Source organism: Acomys minous (assembly GCF_964271855.1).
Source record: "Acomys minous genome assembly, chromosome: 4".
NCBI classification, from domain to species: Eukaryota; Metazoa; Chordata; class Mammalia; order Rodentia; family Muridae; genus Acomys; species Acomys minous.
The window spans coordinates 111,897,842-111,920,316 of NC_140486.1; the positions used below are offsets into that span (position 1 = coordinate 111,897,842).

At 47.7% G+C, this 22,475-nt stretch overlaps 1 protein-coding gene across 1 annotated transcript in view; it reads left to right on the forward strand.

Annotated features, from left to right (window-relative positions):
* INPP5D (inositol polyphosphate-5-phosphatase D) overlaps positions 1–22,475 on the forward strand; it is a 112,813-nt gene that overhangs the window by 52,726 nt on the left and 37,612 nt on the right. The window contains exons 4-9 of the mRNA XM_084780466.1: positions 1,355–1,526; positions 3,625–3,780; positions 10,780–10,867; positions 16,614–16,694; positions 16,813–16,884; positions 18,228–18,351. Of these exons, the coding sequence (XP_084636592.1) occupies positions 1,355–1,526; positions 3,625–3,780; positions 10,780–10,867; positions 16,614–16,694; positions 16,813–16,884; positions 18,228–18,351 (693 nt within the window). The remainder of the gene's footprint in view (positions 1–1,354; positions 1,527–3,624; positions 3,781–10,779; positions 10,868–16,613; positions 16,695–16,812; positions 16,885–18,227; positions 18,352–22,475) is intronic.

A 22,475-nucleotide genomic window follows, 5' to 3' on the forward strand; every position in this document is an offset into this window, starting at 1 on the left:
TGAGCCTGGCGATGGGGACTACCATGTCCCCTCTGTCTAACCTTTAGAGAGCAGCAGCTGTCGAGCAGCTCACATGAAGGCCACATGGCAGCCTTGGCTTTGTCTTGTAGACGTTGGCCTCCACACTTTGCCACTCTGACTTCCCTCAGGCCACCCTGCTTTTTTCTCACTTGCCCTGCCCATAGCATGCCCTCAAAGGCAAACCCCCAATGCTTCCTATATAAGCTCCAGAGTAAAAACCAATCTGCTGATCTTGGCTTCACTTCCCCAAACAAGGCTCCCGGTCACCTATAAGACCCAGAGCTAAGGCGTCTGATTTGTCTTGGGTCTTCTCAAGGGACTACAGTTCCTGAGCCAAAATAGCCTCAGGAGGCTGGGGAGATGGCTCAGAGGTTAAGAGGACTGGCTGCACTTCCTAAGGTCGTGAGTTCAATTCCCAGCAACCACACAGTGGCTCACAACTGTCTATAATGAGATCTGGTTCCCTCTTCTGACATGCAGGCACACATGTGGGCATAATACTGTATAAATAATAAATAAAAATCTTTTTAAAACAAGATCAACTCAGAATTGTCCTCCGCAAACTAGAGAGGAAGAGGAAGGGACGTGCGCACAGACTGAAGGATAGGTCCCCTTGTTCCTGTCGCCTGGCCAGTGCTGTGGCTGGGAGCAAGGGTGGCCATTGGAGGGGTCAGGAAGGCTTGGGCAAGAAGTCCTGCACCTAAATGTCTCAGTCACCTTTGCGCACATGACGGAAATGTGAAAGGAGTGGGCAGAGATCTCAATCTCTCAGACCAACGTCAAGTTGTTTGCTATTTCAGGTCTCTGAGTGAGAGGACCCCTTACTTCCTAAATTTCTTTCTGACGGTCTAGAAGAGGGAAAGGAGGCCTGAGGCTGGAGGGAATGGAGAGAGAAGGAGGGTAAAAGTGAGAGGGCGGAGAGAGAGCAGTAGAGAGAGGGGGGGGGCAGTTAGATGGGTGCCTTTTCCTGCCCCTAAGCCCTAGCTACCCTTTGTAGTGCCTGAGAGTCTTGCTGATCTGCTGACGGCTCCACCCATGACCAACACTGTGCCTCTCAGGGACAACTGACCCTAGAAAGTCTTTGCTGAGCAACACGGTAGGACAGACCAGAGCCAGAAGCCCTAGGTCTAAGGATCATGAAACCGGATCCGCCTCAAAAGGCTCCCTATCTTGTCAGCACGGATACAGGGAGCAGGAATAGGAACAATGGGAGGACAGACGGGGCCTGGAACTTGGTAGCCTGGACCTCACAGGGCTGCTGTAGATACGCGGAGCAGGGCTGTGTAAACGGTGTCCTCACCAATGGCATTTGTTCTTGCCGCTCTCCTGGTAGAAAATGTCTTATCACCACCGGAGCTGCCTCCCAGAAACATTCCCATGGCTGCTGCGCCCTGTGAAGCCAAGGATCTTCCTCCTCCAACAGAGAACCTCCGGGCCCCTGAGGCCACCAGGCCAAGTCTCTCCGAAACGCTGATTCAACGACTACAGAGCATGGACACCAGCGGGTCAGTTTCTACCTGGAAGGTCCCCTGGGAAGCTGGCCTGTGCCTGGTACCTAGCATCTAGCACCAAGGCATACACAGACAATGCCTGCAGGGAGCAGCAAGCCTTCCCGATCATCTTATGAATAGTGAAGTTGAAAGCCAGCATTTGTATTTCTAGTCAGGACTATCTCCTGGCCCCTAAGTCATTTTTGTCCTTAGCCCACTTCTCTATCAGGGTCTTTGTATTTTTCTTGTGAGATTTTATGATCTACTTCATCATTATCTTGTGAGGGGAATCTCTCTCTCTCTCTCTCTCTCTCTCTCTCTCTCTCTCTCTCTCTCTCGTATTGGTATATATAATTTTAGGTCTTTTTTCCTTGTAAGTGCAAGACTGCTTTTTATTTAGAAGGTCACTGCCATTGGGTGGTTGGATGGCACCTCCACACTCATGGTCGCCCACGTTCCTAAAGTGTTTCTCATGGGAAATCCCTCTGCAAGGCTGCCCCCACTGCATCCTGTCACAGTCAGCTCTAGGGGGACCTCTCCCTTCCACAGCCACACCCTAGTCTGAGAAACAGTAGCCCTGAACCCCAGGAAATCCAATGTGGCTGCCTACTCACTCTTTCCTCACGCAGCTCCTGTGGGCCTCCAGGATGGCACCACAGACTTATGGTTAAGTGACATTATTCATAGAATAACTTCATCAAGAACTGAGGGAAAGGCTGGCTGCTAAGCGTTATAACAATGATTAGGCCACCGCAACATATCTGGTAAAAGAAAGTTTATTTGGGGAGAAGGGGAGAGGAGTTAGGGGTGAATGGTTGGACATGTAGACAGACAGACAGATGAGATGGGGACAGAGCCATGAGGGCAGAGAAGGACAGAGAGCAAAAATGTGGAGACAGTGGGAGAGCAGAGAGAAACGGATTGAAAGACAGAGAGAGAGAGAGAGGAGAGAGAGAGAGACAAAGACAAAGAGAGAGACAGAGAAACAGAGACAGAGAGAAAGGGACTGAGAGACAGAGAGAAACAAGAGACAGACAAACAGAGAGGGAGGGAGGGAGAGAGAGAGATAGAGAGAGACAGAGACAGAGAGAGACAGAGAGAAAGGGGGGGGAAGGAGAGAGGGAGACAGAGACAGAGAGCTGGAGTCCAAGGTGTACATGGTCCCTTGGGGTATGCGATGGTGGTGCAGTGATCAGGCAGCACAGCCTGACTGAAGGAAGACAGCTTGGGTCCCAGAGTTGGAAACACACAAATACAAACACCTGCCCTTTGGCCTCATTGCTTTGTAAATGGAAGAAACTAGCCCAAAGCAGGGGCGGGGCATGCACAAAATCAGGCTGCCTGAGCTTCCACTACACCTGCTCTCACCTTCCTTGCCCTAATCACACAGACTCTGGGCATGGGGGTATGTGTCATTTGGGAAGCCAGCTGGATGTGGTCTTAAACCTCTAGTGCCAGCACTAAAGAGACTGAGGCAAGATAATCAAGAGTTCAAAGTCAGGCTGGGGTGCACAGGCCACCCTATCCCACCCTCACCCCCCAACCTCTGAGAAAACAAGATTAACAATATATTGACTTTCTGAAAGAGGCCCAGGGTGACCCCCTACCCCTCTATACTGTAGTGCTCTGGGTCACCATTGATTGTGATCAGACTTGGCATGAGGGTCAGACCTATTTGTTTTCTCTAGGCTAGATTGTCCTCCCAGCCCTTGGGTCCAGATATATGAGGTGAGGAAACAGAGAATTGCCCCTCCATATGTTTCTGAGGCTGCCTCTTAAAAAAAAAAGCCAGGCAGTGGTGGCACACACCTTTGATCCCAGCACTCAGGAAGCAAAGGCAGGTGGATCTCTGTGAGTTCGAGGCCAGCCTGGTCTATAGAGTGAGTTCCAGGACAGCCAGGGCTACACAGAGAAACCCTGTCTCAAAAAAAAACAAAAAAAAATATCTTTGATCCAGTCCTCTGCTTCTGGAGTCCCACCCAAGGGATCTTCTTCACACAGGCTCACAGATTCCCCCAAACATGTCTCGCCGAGAGATTGGGAATCCTCAGTTAGTTACCATTGCTGTGGCTGGAATAGGTGAACCGGGCTTCACTTCCTTTCTGTTTCTCAGGCTCCCAGAGGAGCACCTGAAAGCCATCCAGGAGTATTTGAGCACTCAGCTTGTCCTGGACTCTGACTTTGTGAAGACGGACTTTGTGAAGACAGGCTCCAGCAACCTTCCTCACCTGAAGAAGCTAATGTCACTGCTCTGCAAGGAACTCCATGGGTAATGGAGGCCCTTGAGGGAGGGGGAGGGGAACTTCGTGGATAAGGGCACCACCTCCACCCCCAGGAGGATGGCCACAGCAAGAGAAGGTGCTCATTAGAGTGACCCTGCATTCTCCTCTCTGTCCAGATGTCTCTGCTGCACTCACAGTAATTGGACAGTGCCAGAATCTGGAAAGCTCCATGCTTGTTTGAAGCTCTTGTTCTCAGAATCTAAACTCCAACTGGGGCTGAGAAAGTTGTTTATTTGTTTGGTTTTTGTTGGTTTTTTTTTTTCAGGAGGTGGGTGGGAGTGATGCACATATACACGCTGGGGTGCAGGCTGGGGTGCAGGCCCTTGTGCATGCTAAGTGTTTTTATCTTGTTTTGTTTTGTTTGTTTGGTTGGTTGGTTGGTTGTTTTTAACCCAAGTAAATTAGAGGCAGTTTCTCTGTAAAGAAAGGAGGACACTGCCAGCTTATTTGCTCAGACCTGGTCCTTAAAAAAAAACAGCATATGTTATATGTGTGTATGTATATGTATACATGTGTGTGTATAAAAAAGAGAGGGGAATCATGCATGTGTGATGGTGTATGGAGGGGACACACATGTACCATGGCGTAGGGGGGGGGGACATACAGGTGCCATAAGGCAGAGGGGACATGCATGTGCCCTGGTGTCTGTAAGACAGAAGACAGCTTTGTGGAATAGGTTCTGTCCTTCTGCCTTTATGTGGGATCCAGGGACTGAGCGCAGGCTGTCACACTCACATAGGAGCTCAGGCTGTCACACTCACACAGGAGCGCAGGCCGTCACACTCACACAGGAGCTCAGGCTGTCACACTCACACAGGAGCACTTTCACCTGCTGAGCAGTCTCAGCAGGCCAAGCCCTTCAGGCTTTGTTACCACTCTTCCTCCTTTGCTACAGCCTCCACATCCAACCAGCACATAAAAGCATAAATTAAAGTCATTTTGTGTGTGGGTGGTTGACAGCTCAAGTCTTCCGGTGACGGCAGCTTTTAAAGTGAGCCAACACCAGTTCCCCAAAACTGAAGTTTCTGAGTGACTGACCAGTTGGTAAGATTTATGATTTTCAAAATTTTCTTTTGGTTGTACATTTTGAATTACATTATTAAACTACAAATGTAAACACACTTTGGTTGGCACCTGGCACAGTGGCGCACACCCTTAATCCCAGAGCTTGCGAGGCAGAGGCCAGCATATCTCTAGGAGTTTGAGGCTAGCCTGGTCTATACAGTGAGTTCCGGGACAGAGAGACCCTATCTCACAAACAAAACCTCATAACTATACTCTCATTGTTAGGAGAGAAGTCAGGTTGGTCTGCAATGTGAGGAGTCAGCAAGGAATATTTTAAATGCTTATAGCTCGGTGTGGAAAGGTTAACACCTGAAAACCATGAGAAGCAAACCCCTCACAAGGGCGGGGAGTGTTCCCTGTGGGGTGAGGGCTTGCAGCCGGCCCTGCTGCCTCAGGCTTTGATAACTTACAGCGGATTCCAGTCCTCTGCTGCTGCGCCAACCTTAGCGTGGTTAATATTCACAAAGGAGTCTCCCATCATCAGCAATCTAATTCACTATTCTATTTAAAGGCTCTTAAAGGCACAGGCAAGTGCAACTGGTAAATGTGACAAATAATTTCTTGGACAAATCGAGCAGTCTTCGGATTGCCTGCCAGTCCTTTGTTCCACTGAACGGATGCTGTTGTACACCCAGCAGGACTCAGGGCTGTCATTTTTACAGGTCTCAATGGTCTATTTTGTTCCATTGTTACAAATCATTTACCACTAGGGGAAAATACATACAACTGGCCTTTTTATTTTTTAAAAAAAAAAGTATATCATTTTATGACAGCTCATAACAAGCTGTTATTTCTGCCTGGACACAGGTCCTGATCTTTGCTGCGCCCTTGCTAGATTTTGTCCAGACCCTTCCACACACAGCTCCCCACAACACTTGAGTTGCCCAGCACGTGCCTCACCTCATCACTATGGTGACAGCAGCTCCCCTGACATGCCTGCCTCTCTGGCACACCATACCAGTGTAAAAAGCTTCCGTAGCTATTTATTGAATAATTAACTTCAAGTGGTTCAGGAGACTGGAATGTTCCTATCCTACTGCACGCTTTTATAGATCAGACTTGGTTACCTGAAAGATGAAACAAATTGTCTCCCATTCTCCCTGGCATCCCTGCAGGTGTAATCCGCAGGGACCAACTGCCGAAAGTGCTTCCATTAGACAGGCTAGGTGTATTTGCTAGTTCATTTGTCCCCTTACCCTTTAACAAGCTCTAATGGAGGGGCTCCCTTGCAGCCTGTCCTGAGAACTAAGATAAAGACGAGCGGACATACAGAAAACTGCAATTTAGTGACAGATTAAACAAAGGCCCCAGGGGCTGGAGAGAAGACTCCACAGTTAAGCATATTTGCTGTTCCTGCAGAAGACTTGTGTTGGGTTCCTGGCACCCACATGGAGGCTCACAACTACCGGAACTGCAGCTCCAGGGGGGTCTGATGTCCTCCGCTGACCTCTGTGGACACAAGTCACACTCACAGTGCATATACACTCATATACACAAAATAGAAATTTTAAGAATATTTTGAAAATAAAGGAATCGTTGACATAGATGTTCACATGGCAAAAAAAAAATTATTTCTACATTTTAGTATTTTTAAACTCATTTTTATTTGTGTGTATGCCTCCTTCTCTGTATGTGTACTGTGTGCATGCATGTACCCATAGAGACCAGAAGAGGGCAACAGAGTCCTTGGAACTGGAGTGACAGAGCACTGTGAACCACATGCATTCAGAGTTGAACTTAGTCCTCTGGGACAGCAGCCAGCTCCTAACTGCTGAGTCATCTCTCCAGCTACCTTTTTCTAATTTTTAAAACTTGCTTTTTTTCCCCCCTTCTTTTTAAGACAGGGTCTCAATATGTAGTTTATCCTGACTTGACACCCCCCCCTCTCTTGCCTCAGTCACCACAAGGCTTAGTTTATAAGCATGCACCACTATACCCAGCTTAAAAAACTCACCCATAGCCCCAGCACTATAGCAGACAAACAGGAGGATCACTGGGGCTGGCTGGCCACCAGCCTTAACTTCAAGTTCAATGAGAAGCCCTGTCTCAAGGGAATGAGGCAAAGAGGACAGAATTGTTATAAAGAATGAAAAAAATCCCAAATGTTCGATTTTACCAATAAAGACTCAGGAGCCAGATGATGTAGTGAAAACCTGTTAACTCTAAGAGGCAGAGAAAGTACCCAGCTGACCTTCCTACTCAGCTCACATCCCAAAGGAAAACTCAAAAAGCTCAAAGCCCGAAGCCCAAAGGCGAAAGCTTGCTAGCTCTGCTGACAGCCCAGGAGGAAAAGCCAAAAAGCTAAAGGCCACAAAGAGCTTAATAGCTCAAAGCTCAAAAGTCCCTTCTTATCCACACTGTCTTAAATACCCCTCAACTCGCAGTCCCTCCTGCTCTTTAATCCGCGTCAACTGGTTTCTTGCTCTACCTCTTGACCTCGGTAGGGTACAGAAAGCTCAGTCACACCATATTCACCTAGCTACAAAAAACAGAAAGTTCTTGGATTAAGGTGTGTGTTAGGGTTGAACTACACCAAACAAAAGACAGGTTTTTACAGTTCACAATCTCAGGGTTCACAATGAGATCAAATATCCTGTAACAGAATAGGCAGGACACCTGACCTCTTCCTCTGGCCTCCTTCACACAGGTGCAGGTGCACCTGTATACTCACTTGTGCATATGCCACACATAGATACACACACACACACACACACACACACACAGAGAGAGAGAGAGAGAGAGAGAGAGAGAGAAAGAGAGAGACTTTTAATAGGCAAATAATTGTTCCTTAGTAAATACTAATCAGTTTCCAACTATAGTATACAAGGAATAGCTAGAGAAAATAATAGGAGAATAAAAAATTATAAATCACTTTATAATGGCATCTAATCCATCTAGAATGAAAACAATGTAATAGCACCAAAAAAAAAAAAAAAAAAAAGCACAGTGCCTAGATTAAATAAAAAGCAGGAGCAATAAGTAAACTCTATAGCAACATATGAAAATGACAAGTTCCCAACAAAAAGTTGGTGGAAAAGATAGTTTATTTAGAGAGAAATATAGCAGAAATCAACCACAGAGGATACTTTTAAAAGGCATTGGAAATTAATATAGAAGCCCACTCAGGACCTCAGGTATGCTCAATCCTCCTAACATATGACATTATTATGGATGGTTTTTTAAAAAATATATTTTATTAATTTATTCATATTATATCTCAATTGTTATTGGATGTTTTAAAGAGAGAAAAAAATCTAGTGCTAGACTGCAAGCATAGCATACACAAAGTCTTGAGTTCCATACCAAATGCCACTTAGACCATGTGTGGCAACGCACACTTATAATCAATCCCAGCACATGGCAAATGGAGGGAAAATCAATAGAAACCGAAGGTCATATTCTGCTACATAGCCTGGGTTACATGAGACCCTGGGGGAGGGTCAGAGGGGGAAGAAAGGGGAGGAAGAACAAGATAGCAGACGAAGCAATAGAGAAGGCAGTCAGGATGTTGTACCAGTAACGTTCCTGCTAGCCTGGACACCAGTGCTGTTATAAGGGCTGTTGAAATAGAGCTACAATCTGCTTCTTCCAAACTTGTAATTGGAAATAAAAAGAGAAAGGCTATCTGAACTACACTGTTCAGGACACTACTTATAATAACAAAGATCTCAAAGTAACCCAAACTTCCAGACATCGATGAAAACTTTAGAATATTAAACATGTAAAAATGAAAAATCAAACTTAAAATTTCCCACTATGACCTGGGTGTGGTAGCACAAGCAGAGGCAGAGGCAGCCCAGATCTCTGTGAGTTCGAGGCCAGCCTGGTCTACAACCAGGCTATACAGAGAAACCCTGTCTAAAAAAAAAGAAAAGAAAAGAAAAGAAAGATCCCACTATGCTTTAAAGGTTCTGACAATAACAGAAAGAGAGAGGAAACATGTTGACATGTGACACTCTTCAGCTATCAGGAGATCTGAGTCTGAACACAGGGAACCCCACCTAGCACCCCAAAGTTGAATTATTATTTGTTTTATTTCACACACACACACACACACAGAGAGAGAGAGAGAGAGAGAGAGAGAGAGAGAGAGAGAGAGAGAGAGAGAGTTTCTCTGTGTATCCCTGGCTGTCCTGGAACTCAAAAATTCACCTGCCTCTACCTCCTGAGCGGTAGGATTAAAGGTGTGCCACACCACGCTTCTTTATCTTTTTGTTTGTTTGTTTGTTTGTTTTTGTTTTTTTGAGACAAGGTTTCTCTGTGTAGCCTTGGCTGTCTTAGACTCACTTTGTAGACCAGGCAAGCTTCAAACTCACAGTGATCCACCTGCCTCTGCTTCCCTAGTGCTGGGATTAAAAGTGTGTGCCACTACTGCTTGCCTTCTTTACTATTTTTTAAAAATAAATTTTATTAATTTATTCATATTACATCTCAGTTGTTATCCCGTCCTTTGCATCCTCCCATTCCTCCCTCCCTCCCATTTTCCCCTTACTCCCCTCTCCTATGACTGTGACTGAGGGGGACCTCCTCCCCCTGTATATGCTCATAGGGTATCAAGTCTCTTCTTGGTTTCTTTATCATTTTTAAGAATAATTCCTTTTTTGTTTGTTTGTTTGTTTGTTTGTTTGTTTTTCAAGACAGGGTTTCTCTGTGTAATAGTTCTGGCTGTCCTGGAACTTGCTCTGTAGCCTAGGCTGGCCTTGAACTCACAGAGATCCACCTGCCTCTGCCTTCCGAGTGGTGGGATTAAAGGCGTGTGCCACCACTGCCTGGCTTCTTTATCATTTTTAAAAATAATTTCATGAGCACTGTACTTACATAATTTCCCCTCCCTGTCCTTCCGCCTCCTCCCAAATCCCCTCCACTTATTTAAATTCTCGTCTCATAGTCTTTATTGCTACATATATGTATCTATATACATACACACATATATACATTTATGAATGCAATCTGCTGAGTCCATTTAGTGTTACTCATATGGTGCATATTTTAAGTATGCTTTCCAGGAGGCTCAGGAAGCTTGGTGGTTAAAAGTTCTTGCTGCATAAGCCTCAGGATCCCCATAAGTTCAGATCCCCAGTTCCCACAGACAGGCTGGATGGGTGTGATGGCTCACTTGGAATACTACATGCATGCTGGAAGCAAAGACAGGGGCTCCCTGGAGACTTGGAGTCTCTGGAGCAAGCTGGCTGGACAGACTAGCTGAACTGGCCGGCTCTGGGTTCATCAAGAAACCCTACCTCCATAACATAAAATGGAGTGTGATGGAGAAAGACACCTAATGTCAACCTCAAGCCCCTGAATGCATGTGCATGCACGTGTGCACGCGCGCGCGCAGACACACACACACACACACACACACACACACACACACACACACACATACACACACACACACACACACACACACACACAAATAAGTAAGCAAATGAATAAAAAATTTGGCTCTCCAGACCTAATTATGGTGAAACCCAGACATTTGCATTTTTAATGAAAGAGGGAGAGGAGAGAGAGAGAGAGAGAGAGAGAGAGAGAGAGAGAGACAGAGAGAGACAGAGAGAGAGAGAGACAGAGAGACAGAGACAGAGACAGAGACAGAGACAGACAGACAGACACTCCTACTAAAGGTGGAGAAGCCTGCTCCTAAGTGATTTTAGAGTACTTTGTGTTTCCACATTGGCAACATTGTACAGGTTCTACAGTACAGAGTGGGTTATGCTCCAGTAAGGGTGGGTCAAAGCCTGGGTGAGAGAGTGGGCTAGGCTGATGGGCTGACTGATCTTTGCCCAGGCATGTCCTTGTGGGAAGGGTTACAGGATTTGCCACTTGGGTGTGACCTGTCTGCAGCTAGGACCCGTGTTGCCTCGAGTGCTTCCAGCTCCCACTAATGCTTGAACTTTACCCTGCTCCTCCGCTCCCAGGGAAGTCATCAGGACCCTCCCATCCCTGGAATCACTGCAGAGGTTGTTTGACCAGCAGCTCTCCCCAGGCCTTCGCCCACGACCTCAGGTAAGGGGTTTGAGTTTGGAAAGATGCAACTGGATGCAACTGTTATACAGGGGTGGGGAGTGGGGAGTGCGGGAGAGAGCTAGCTAGCACCCCAGGCACTCTGAAAGACCAATGCACTCCCTGCCCAAGTTTGCTGGTCTAATGTAAACAACAGGGTGAGGAGGGAGGGGGTGGGGCAGAATCCCCGTCCTTCCATAAAGGCATTTCCTGGTGTCAGCTTATGACTTCAGACAGTACTCCTATCAGGTGTTAGATGAGGAAGCTAGCAGGCCCATTCCCATCATTTCTCCTCAGAGATTAAAAGGGAAGGAAAACATGAGGTTCTCCATGCATTTAACCCTAGGCACTGCAAGATGGCGGTGCTCCTCCTCCAGCGCTGCTCATAGCTGCACAGGAGATGAGGGTCAGGTGCAGTATAGATCGATCGAGATATATATATATATATATATATATATATATATATATATATATATATATATATATATGTGCCCTCAGTAAATTTAAAATCAAGTCAAGGAGACCTAAGTCATTATATTGTAGCATTGCTAAAAGTGAGAACATGTAGCCAGGGCGTGGTGGTGCACGCCTTTAATCCCAGCACTTAGGACACAGAGGCAGAGGGATCTCTGTGAGTTCAAGGCCAACCTGGTTTACAAATCAAGTTCCAAGACATTCAGGAAACTGAGGACATGGAGAAACCCTGCCTCGAAAAAAAAATAACCACAACAAAGTGAGAACATGAAACAGAACAGCAAGGTCTAGGGGTCAGAAAGGGCGATATCTCCAAAAACACAAATACTTTTTGCTGTAAATAGTAGGGATGGCAAATCAAAGCGATAAAAGTTAGACCTATTCTATTACTGTATGTATACTGTTGACTTTGGGAAGCTGGCCTCCAGCTCACCGCCTCCTGCCTTAGGTTCTAAAGTGCTAGCATTATAGACATCTGCTAATACACCTGGCTGAAGTCTATTGTGTGTGTGGAAGGGGAGTGGTGACTGTGTACGTGTTTGGTACATGTATATGAATATATACATGCACACATGTTCATGTACTTGCATGTGTAGGCCAGAGGTCAGTGTCAGGTGTCTTCCTTGATTGCTCTCCATCCTATCCTTTTTGTTATATTGTATTTGTTGTAATGTGTGCGTCCACACATGCACCCATGAGCGTGCGCTACAGCACAGGTGTGAAGGTAGACTTGTAGGAGTTGGTTCCCTCCTTCTGCCTTATGAGTCTCAAGCTCAAACTGCCATCTTTAGGCCTTGGCTGTAACGTTTACCTGATGAGCCATCTTACCGGCCCTGAGGTAGCATCTGGAATTCATCTAGATTCAAGTTGGCTGGCTAGCCAATCAGCTTTAAGGATTAAGTCCTCCTTCCAACCTACCCCACCTTCACGCCCTGTGCTGGAGTTCCAGATGCTGGCCACCAAGCCCGGCTTTTTCCTGGATGCTGAAGAGCCAAACTCAAGTCCCCACGTTTGCGTGGCAGGCACATTACCAATTAAGCCTTCTCCCCAACCCCTTTACCCTAGCCTTTGAGTAGGGGGAACCTATAAATCGGGCTGCTCACTGACAGTAGGTAGGAAATAGACCATACACATGAGGAAAGCTGACCGACCATCTGCCCCATGGGTAACCAGGAAACCGCTGTTCAGCTCCTCTTTCTTATCTTATTGGATGGGAGAGATTGATTGAAGCAGATGTGTGACTCTGGGAGTAACAGTGACGCCCACAGGGCCTCACTCCTCTGCTGGCCAGAGTGGAAGCTGCCTTCTGAAGGGCAGCCGAGCTGTATAGAACAATTAGCTGCTCTTCTCTGACTGGAATGGAGGATGAGTGAGGCTGGGAGGAGTGGAGGGAAGGGAAACTGCAGTCAGGATGTATATTGTATGAGAGAAGAATTTTTTTTTTTAAGAGAGAAAGCCAGGCATTGTGGAACACAGCTTTGATCCCAGTAAAGCAGACAGATCTCTGTGAGTTCCAGGACAGCCAGGCATATTACACAGAGAAACCTTGTCTCAGGGGAAAAAAAAAAAGAAAAAGAAAACAAAAGCAAACAAACAGAAAAGGAAAAGAAAAGTTGCCTGCATCCTTCAACTAGTCCTCTGTGTGGGAAGCTGACTTAAGCAGTCATGGGAGCACCGAGAGCCATTGGCGAGGGTAGGTACTGTCACCGTGTCCCTGAAGACAAAGGGAGGAAACCAGATGGCTGGTGAAAGATGGCAAAACGTGGTACAATAAAGTAAGCCACGGAATTCTGCCCGTGGTGCAGCAGCTGCTGTGGAGTGAGCTCCCGGCGTTCTCACTTGCTGTGTGGAGACAGCATATTGCAGAACAGGGTGAGAATGTGGGTGCATGGCAGGAATCAAGCCAGGAGGATGCCAACCCAAAAGACGCTTGCTGATCATCACCCCGTGGCCAGGGGGACCAGGGAGAAATAGCCCCGCCAAGGAGCTTGTAGAGGGTGCTCAAATGACTCTGAAGGCTTAATATTGTGAATCTCTGGAGCAAGATGATGGAGGATTGGGCACATAAGTGGACATGTCACAAAAATTGCTCCCAAGAGCTGCACGGCCACTCTGAGCATGCCAGACACGTGGAAGGAAATTTCCTGGAAAGATAGCAGCCTTGATAATATTGATAATAGATGTGCATGGTAATGAATACCTGCTGTGGGCCTGGTTCTCCAGAAGACTGGGGCAGGGGGATTACTTGAGCCCAGATGTTCTAGGCCAGTATAGGCAACATAGACTCTGGTTGGAAAAAAAAAAAGTGAAGAGGAAAAGCAAATAGGTGAAGGGTCTTGCTAGTATCTTCCTGCTCCAAATGTCCTGTGCACATGAGTGTCCCTAGTGCCAGACAAGGCCGAGGAGGAGAGGGCAGACAGGGACCCTCATCACTCTTTGGCCTTGCAAACAGAGCTGGCTATAGTCTGTTTGACAAAAGGACAGCTTCTCAAAGCTGCTCCCGTCTACAGTTGCTCTGAATAGCCATCTTGAAATATGCCAGAGAAGAGTATTTTGAGGCGGCCTATTTCAGTCTCCCACAAAGATCTCACAAGGAAAATATATTTGTGTTCTATTTATACAACTAAAAATATTCATGGCAAGCAGTGCGGGAGGGGGGAGGTGACTGGCTCTCTGCTGCCTTAGTGAAGGATAGGTTAATTTCTAAGAAAGTAAAAAGCAAATCTAGGCAAAATAGACGCTGCCAGATACCAGTATCCAAGTAGCTTGAATGGAAGATCAGATTCCAAATCTTTGAAGTAGAGGAAGAGGGAGGCCAGTTCTCTAGGGTTGGGCCTGCAGTGGCCAGGGCAAGTCCAGCAGGCAGCATGGGGAACCGGCCTGTGTCTGCAGTTGGAAAGGGGACAGAGTAGCGGCAGGCTAGAGGATGGCAACCTCTCCCAGCAGTGGGATTTGCACCTCACTCCTAATCCCCCATAAACCAGAGAATGTCTTCGGGGTTTTGTTGTTGTTGTTAAAGGTTTTATTCATTTATTATTATACAGTGTTCCCCTGCATGTAACTCCTGCAGGCCAGAAGAGGGCACCAGATCTCATTACAGATGGTTGTGAGCCACCATGTGGTTGCCGGGAATTGAACTCGGGACCTTTGAAAGAGCAGTCAGTGCTCTTAACCTCTAAACCATGTCTCCAGCTCAAAATATCTTTGTTTTCATTGTTTATCTTTTTTTTTTTTTTTTTTTTTAAGCTCACAGAAGAGCCGCCTGCCTTTGCCTTCCCAGTGTGGGGTTAAAGGACCTGTGCCACCACTCCCAGCTATCTTTGTTTTTTGTGTTTTGTTTTGTTTTTTTGGGTGTGTGTGTGTGTGTGTGTGTGTGTGTGTGTGTGTGTGTGTGTGATATGCAGATGTCCACAGAACCCATAAGAGGGTGTTGGAGCCTTAGGAACTGGAGTTCCAGGCAGTTGTAAGCTATCCAGTGTGGGTATTGGGAACTGAACTCTGGTGCTCTGGAAGACTGGAAAGTGCTCTTACCCACTGTGCTGTCTATTGTCTCTCAGGAGTGTCTATCTTGATAGGCCTTCAGACCTTACAGTCCAGGAGGGTGACCTGATACAGGGGGCAGAAGAAGGAAGACTGGCCCCGGGCCCGAGTTCAGAGTCTCCCCCGCCCCACCCCCCCCACTCCCCCCCACCCCCGTCCACTGGCTCTTCACTCCCTTGTCCTTGCAATACCGTCCTACCCTGCACAGCGGGGAGAGGAGCAGATATGCCCAGTGTGTCTGGCATCTTGGCAGGGCACTGACTCTTGCCACCATCGAACCCTTTCCCTTGGGGAGCGCAGAGAAGTACTACAGGAGAGCTGAAAAACAAAACAAAACAAAAAAAACCCAACAGTCAAAATAGTTGCTCGCCAAGGGGATGGCACATGCCCTGGGTCAGGCCCGCAAAACCTTTTAAAAGTGTAGCCAAAGCCAAGTTTGATGGTGGAGGCCTATAAACCCAACTTACAGGACACAAAGAACTCTGAAGGCCTGCCTGGGCTGTACCTCCAGACCCCATCTCAAGCAAACAGAAATGAAAAAAAGAAAGAAAAGCAAGCCAAAAGCCTGTGTAACCTGGCTGATAGCGTGAGCAAAGACTGTGGTGAAGGGCAGGTTAGTCATACACATGGCTAGTTTGTTCATCCCACTTCTGTAGGCAGGGGTGGGGCCTCGTTAGCTCCGCCTCTCCAGCAGGGAAGCGTGTCCACGGTAAGGTAGATAATTTAGAATCCAGCTTTGTTTTGGTTTTTTGTTTTTCATTGCTGGGGATCACGCTTGGGACCTCAGTCACGCAGCCCGTGCATCGGCCTTGTCTATTCTAGAAACACATGCGTGGAGTCAGGCTCAGCACACGTGGGTACCAGTCCCAGTCTGGAATCACTATTTATTAGCTACTTGTCTTTAGAAAAGTAACCACAGGCTTCAGAGCCCCGGCGGTCACTAACCAGGTCTTTTAAGCATCTTTATTGGCCAGATGCCAGTGTTAAAACACCAAACACGGTGCTCTTGGCCTCAGTCCTCATGGACCCCACGTTCTATGAGGAGAATCGTACGCCATATTCACAAGTGAAAGCACCAGCTTCAACCCCATGGTGACTGATTTCAGACCACAGCAGGGTGATTTGACAGAAACAACCAAGTGGCTGTTTGAGATGTGGCAGTCAGAGGAGCCCTTTTCGTGGCACCTGAGATCTAGATGGCAAGATGAAGTCTAAGCGGCTGGGTATTCCTAGCAAGCGCAGCTGGAGGCAGATCAGAAGTGAGAAGGACAGTGCCTCAGAGTGGAGCATCTGAGCCTGCAGTGCCCTCAGAGGCAGGGTGTGGAGCTTGGGAGCTTCGGAGCTTGCGTGTGGCTCTGCCTGCCGTGGGAAGCAACCAGTGAGGGGTTTAAGCCTTGGGGACGGGTATATTTTAGAAACAGAGCAAGGACAGCAGCTCAGGCAACGTGGGAGGGCGGGAAGGTGATGTTCGAGGACAGCCCCAGAGTTTTAAGGACTGTGTAGGTGGGGTGAGAAGCTCTGTGGGTGAGGTAGAGTTAGAAGCGAAGATCTATTTTTCGGCCGTAAGGAATTTGGGGGTGCTCATATATGCCACCGCACCCTCGTCTTCAGATAGGGGGTGATAGGGGTACTGGAGGGTAGAAAACGGGAAGGTGAGCAGCACAGCAAGTGCTCAGTGCCCACCCCGCAGCTCACCCTCAGCCAGACCTCATTTGTTCTAATTCTCATTTCCCAGGTGCCCGGTGAAGCCAATCCCATCAATATGGTGGCCAAACTCAGCCAACTGACAAGTCTGCTGTCTTCCATTGAAGACAAGGTACTCACGGGGCCCTATAGCACCTCTTGGCTTCTCTGTTGTCCCCTCCTTGCACCAAGAGTGTCCGCATCCCAGCTTCCGCATTCCTGTGACTCTAACTCATCTCCTCTGTCCGCAGGTCAAAGCCTTGCTGCATGAGGGCTCTGAGTCTCCCAACAGGCACTCCCTCATCCCCCCAGTCACCTTTGAGGTAAGCGGCTCTGGAGCAGTGGTGGCTGACTTGGAAATCTCCCGTTGGGGGCCATTTTGGTACCTGTGGAGAGAGGGCTTGTAACTTGGGCTCGAGAGAGTCAGGGAAGCCAGTGGCAGGCAATAGTAGTCAGAGAAGCCACCTAGCTGGGAAAGTGGAAACACGTCAGGATTGCTGCCCAAATGCATCAGTGACATCCCCTTCACGGGGAGGCTGCAAAGGAAGAGCTCCCCATTGGTCCAGGGTGGTATTAACTTTGTCCTCCTTAAAATGGGAAGGAGGAGAGACATCCAACTGAGGGCCACAAACTGCCAATAAAATAGTGCCTGGGGGGAAGGGCAGTTAAAGGAAACAATTCTTGTGATTTTCTTTTTAAAATGACTGGCTTAGGTCGTGACCTAAACAGGTAGGGTTTTGTTTTGTTTTGTTTTGTTTTGCAATGTGTCCCCAAGATTCTGATGCTTACAGCCAAACCTGGTCCCGCCTTCATGAGACACCCCACTCCCCCACCCCCACCCCCACCCCCCGCTAAGCCCTATTCAACTGCCCCCGAAAGTAAGCCCATAGAAGACAGATTTCCATTTTCTTCCTACCACCTTGCTTTTAAAATTATTACATTTATTTATTTAGTGGGAGGAAGGAGTTGGGGGAAGGAAGGGGACAGCTCACAAGAGCAAGTTCTCTTCTTCCACCATGTGACGAGTCCCAAGGATTGACTCCAGGTCACCGGGCTTGGTGGCAGGCTCCTTTACCCACAACTACCTTGCCTGTCTTTTCTATCCCCCCTTTTGTTTGTTTGTTTTTATTTTTTTGTTTTTGGTTTTGTTTGGCTTGAGATAGATAGGAGCACGGGCTCCTCTTGCCCCCATCTAAAAGTGCCACCATAGCCAGCTCAGATTTTTCCCTTCCTGCACATGCTCACATGCCCAGGCAAGCATCTTCCTCCTAATTATTACCAGTAGATGCTCAATTAGTGGTTTTAACAAGGCCCCAGAGTGTGAATCTATTGCTAAGATTCCTTCCAGAAGTAGATGAATAAGTGTTGTCAAACTAATCAGCGAATGAGCCATTCCCCAACAGTTCATCTGTTTCCTCCACCAGATCTGCTGGTGGAACAGCTGGGGTGCACAATGGGTGAACTGGGCTCAGCTTCAGTGTAAGCCAAATTCAGGCATGCTATGGTATATGGCGGTGTTGTCAGGCCAAGGTTGGGAAAGCCTAGAAATAATAGCAGATAGCCCCACCGAGGACATTGACCCAGGGTTCCCCAATCATATAGACAAGCTGATCAGAGTTGGTGCTACCAAAGCCCCACCGCTGACTGCATTTCTTACACTCTGAAGGTGAAGTCAGAGTCCCTGGGCATTTCTCAGAAAATGCACCTCAAAGTGGACGTTGAGTCTGGGAAACTGATCATTAAGAAGTCCAAGGATGGGTCTGAGGACAAGTTCTACAGCCACAAAAAAAGTAAGTCATCCAATCCCCAACCCCCATTTCACCCTAACCCTGCAAACACACGTCACATGTTCTGGTTCCCTGTGGGAGTCCTTAAAATGACCAGTGACTAGATATCTTCTCAACAGTGACTGTCTTAGTCACTTTTCTATTGCTGTGACAAAACATCATGACCACGACAGCTTACAAGGTAAAACATTTCATGTGGGGCTCACAGTTCCAGGAAGTTAGACCCCATGACCATCACAGTGGCGGGCATGGCAACAAGCAGGCAAGCATGGCACTGGGTCAGTGGCTAAGAGCACACATCTTGATTCACAAGCAGGTGGCAGAGAGAAAACTAACTAGAAATGCTATAGGCTTTTAAAACCACAAAGCCCACCCCTCACTGCCACTACTCCCCCAGCAAGACCACACCTCCTGATCCTTCCTAAACAGTTCCACCAACTGGGAGCCAAGCAGTCAAACATATGAGCCTGTGGGGACCGTTCTCATTCAAACCACCTCAGTGACTGTCCGAAAAGCCAGTGCCACCCTTTTTGGAGGGTGGTCCCTGAGCTTCTCCCTGCCTATGGAATTCCTTTCCTGATACAAAGGACACCCCTCAGGGGCCTCCCCTGCATACTTTGCCACCGTCCCTGGAAATTAGATTATAAATTACTTGCCACAACTGTCCCATAGAGTTCCTATGAATATACATGGTGATCTCATGTCTCTGTGTGTGACTGTTCTTCTCCTCCCTACAAGCACGCAGTTACCTCATTATGCTGGGACAGCCCTATACTGATGGGATGACCCTAGACTGATGAACTGCTGTGCTGGCACCCTTAGCACACCACTCGCCCCGTGGAACTGAAGTATATGAACTCTGTGTCTAAATGGTCCAAATTCATAACCCAGCTCTGTCACGTAGCAGCTGGGGGACCTTGACCCATCTCTCTGATGCTCAGTTTCTAGTTCTCATGGATGAGAAAGACTGAGTGAACAACATGAGGTACAGCCCAGCACCCAGCTTCTCTGAGAGCAGCCGTTCTCACGGGCCCCGCTGAGCCATTGTAGCTCTGTACGTTGCACTGTCCAGTATTTGTGCACACAGTGGGAACAATCCCCGGGACAGGTGGTGGGAGCAGCCTCTTCTGTGCACAGAGCAGCAGCCAGAGCAGATGTGGTCCCTGCCCATGTGCAGTTTGTATTCTGGTGCACTGAGAGTGAATAAACACTCAGCTAAATCTACCACTACAGTGGACTCGGCAACTCAGAAGCTTTGAAGAAAACCGCACAGCATGATAGGCAGAGGTCCTTTGGGAAGAGGGAATGGTTTAGGGGACTAGAGAAAGGAGACTCGCCATTTTAAGCAATGAACAACGTATGAGCTGAGATCTCGGGTGGTCAAGCGACCAGTTGGATGGGGGGGGGCAGACGGAACTGGGGTACAAGGGGAGTGGTGGATGACAGCCTCCTCAGCAAGATAAGTACCCCATGAAGAGGACCTCAGAGAAACTTCCAAGCCAGAAGTTTCAGGGTAGACCTTGGTGCTGTAGCATTACCGCCACAGGAGGTTCATTACCCCAACCTGGGGTTTGATGACACACTTTCAAATTCAGGTCCTGCCCCCTGCCAGCTGTGCCACACCAGCCTAGTAAGCTAGCCTGACTGTGACTTCAGTCTGTAAAGTGGGAATGATGACAATGGATGTCCCGTGGACATTGCATGAGGGGCCATGAACTCTTGCTTATGAGGACAATTTGCACATCTCCTCACTGCTCTGAGTTGAGTGGGAGAATGACCAGGCAGGGGCTAGGAAGCGGGTCTGTTGATTCTGTGCCTCCTCTCCTGAGCCCCGCCTGGCCCTGAGCAGTGGTGGGGTACAGCCAGAGAACGCCAAGATAGTGCTGGGGGGAAGAAAAGCGCTCTCTCTCTCTCTCTCTCTCTCTCTCTCTCTCTCTCTCTCTCTCTCTCCTGAGACAGGGTTTCTCTGTGTAGCCTTGGCTGTCCTGGACTCACTTTGTAGACCAGGCTGGCCTCGAACTCAGAGCGATCCGCTTGCCTCTGCCTTCGCCTCCCTGAGTGCTGGGTTTTTTGGGGAAGAGTTGGGGGCTGGAGGATGATGGCACAGAGGGGCTGGGAGTTAAGTTTAGGGGTGGGAGGAGCTTGGCCAGGCCTGAAAGCTCAGCTTCCTCTCAGCCTTGTTTGTCCTTGGCAATAGGTTGTCTTCCCTCCAGATGTGGGCAGCATACTTGTCACATAAGGGCTTTATCACCAGCTTAGAGGAAGACCAGGAAGTCCTTTCTGCCTCCACTTCCCTCCTGTCAGGGTGCTAAGTTTTGGGGTACTGGGTCCTCAGCTCCATCTGTAAACCGCATGGGAGGTATTAGAAGTTCGGAACTGAGTTCCCGGCTCAGCCTTCGTGACTTGGTTTGGTGTCTTCTCTCTTGTCCTCTTGCATCTTGCTAGAAGGCTTAAAAGGATGAATATCAAAATATGTGGTGCCTGCCACGGAGAGAGTGTCTGGTGCAATTGGCTACTGCCAGTGGTGTCACTGGTACAGTTACCCTCCCCATGTTGACCGAATGGGATGGGGGTGGAGGGCGAGGAGGTGAACCAGGAAAGAGCCTCCAGCCTCTGGAGTAACAAGCTGCAGGGTAATTATAGAGTTAAGCTCACTGCATCAGGCCAGGGCCTACCTTTCTGTGTCCAGCTGGGGAGTGGCAGATGGTTTGAGCAGGAAGGCTGTGCCGGAAGCACTTGGCTTAGAAAAGTACGTGCCACTTGTGCAGGGAAGAGTAGGTCAAGAGATCCATTGCAGCAGGGTCACCGGTGGCAGCTAACTGGGACACACTGAACTCCTGAGGAGTGCTGAGAGCCAGGGTTTGGTGCTAGGTGCTCTGGTTACTGTGACAGCTATGTAATTTACTACCCGTGCTACTTAGACTTACCTACACTCCAGAGCCTCGTGTGTGTCATTGTGTATAACGTACAGCTTTCCCTGTCAATTAAAATACATAAATAAATAAATAAAGTGAAAATGTTGAGCGAGGGGAGAGAGAAGAAGTTCCTTTTGGTGGATGTTTTGATTTCTTTGGTTAGTTGGGGGGATTTTTGAAACAAAAACTCATGCTTCACAAACTAGTTTTGAATTCACTAGGTAGGTGAGGTTGGTCTTGAACTCCTGATCCTCCTGGCACCATGGGCATAATTGCATTTGATACATAATCTACATCCCACTGGTTTTAACGAAGCAGAAAACACAAATAAGCAAATGTTGCTTGATAACCTTGTACTTACTCTCCCAGATGCTTTTAAAAGTAATAGGCTGTAGCCGGAGGTAGGGAGGGTGCAGGGGTGGAGTGGGGTGGCAGCACATGCCTTTAATCCCAGCACTCTGGAGGTAGAGGTAGGCAGATCGCTGTGAGTTCAAGGCCAGCCTGGCCTACAAAGTGAGTTCAGGACAGCCAAAGTTACACAGAGAACCCCTGTGAAAACCAAAAGAAAAACAAAACAAAAAGTAATAGGCTATAGGCTGTGCATGGCAGTACAGCTTTTTAAAGGCAGAGCAGGCAGACCTCTGTGAGTTCAAGGCCAGTGTGACTTATATAGTAAGTCCCAGGACAAACAGGCCTGCATAGTGAGACCCTATCTAAAAAAAAAAAGAAAGAAAGAAAGAAAGAAAGAAAGAAAGAAAAGGAAAAGAAAAGAAAAAAAAGAAAAAAAGAAAAGGAAAGAAAGAGAAAAAAATAATAGTGCAAGCTGAGCATTGAGGTTCATGTCTGCAATCACAACACCCAGGAAATTTACACTTTCCTTTTTACAAATTTACATGTGTGCCTGTGTTTGAGTGTGCATGTGTGTGACTATATGTGTGTGTGTGCATGTGCGTGCATATGTGTGTGCAGATGACTAGAAGAGGCTTTGGATCTCTTAGAGGTGGAATTACAGTTGTAGGTTGACATGGGTGCTGGCAACCAAACTTGTGTCCTATACAAGAGCTATAATTCTCTTAACCACTGAGCCTCCCAGCCCATGCTGTAAATGATGGTGCACAATGTTTCATCTTATGTCATATGAAAGGTCCAACGCTGACTATTTCAGAACCACAAAAGCCAGAAATTTCATAATTCAACCTCATAACTGCAATT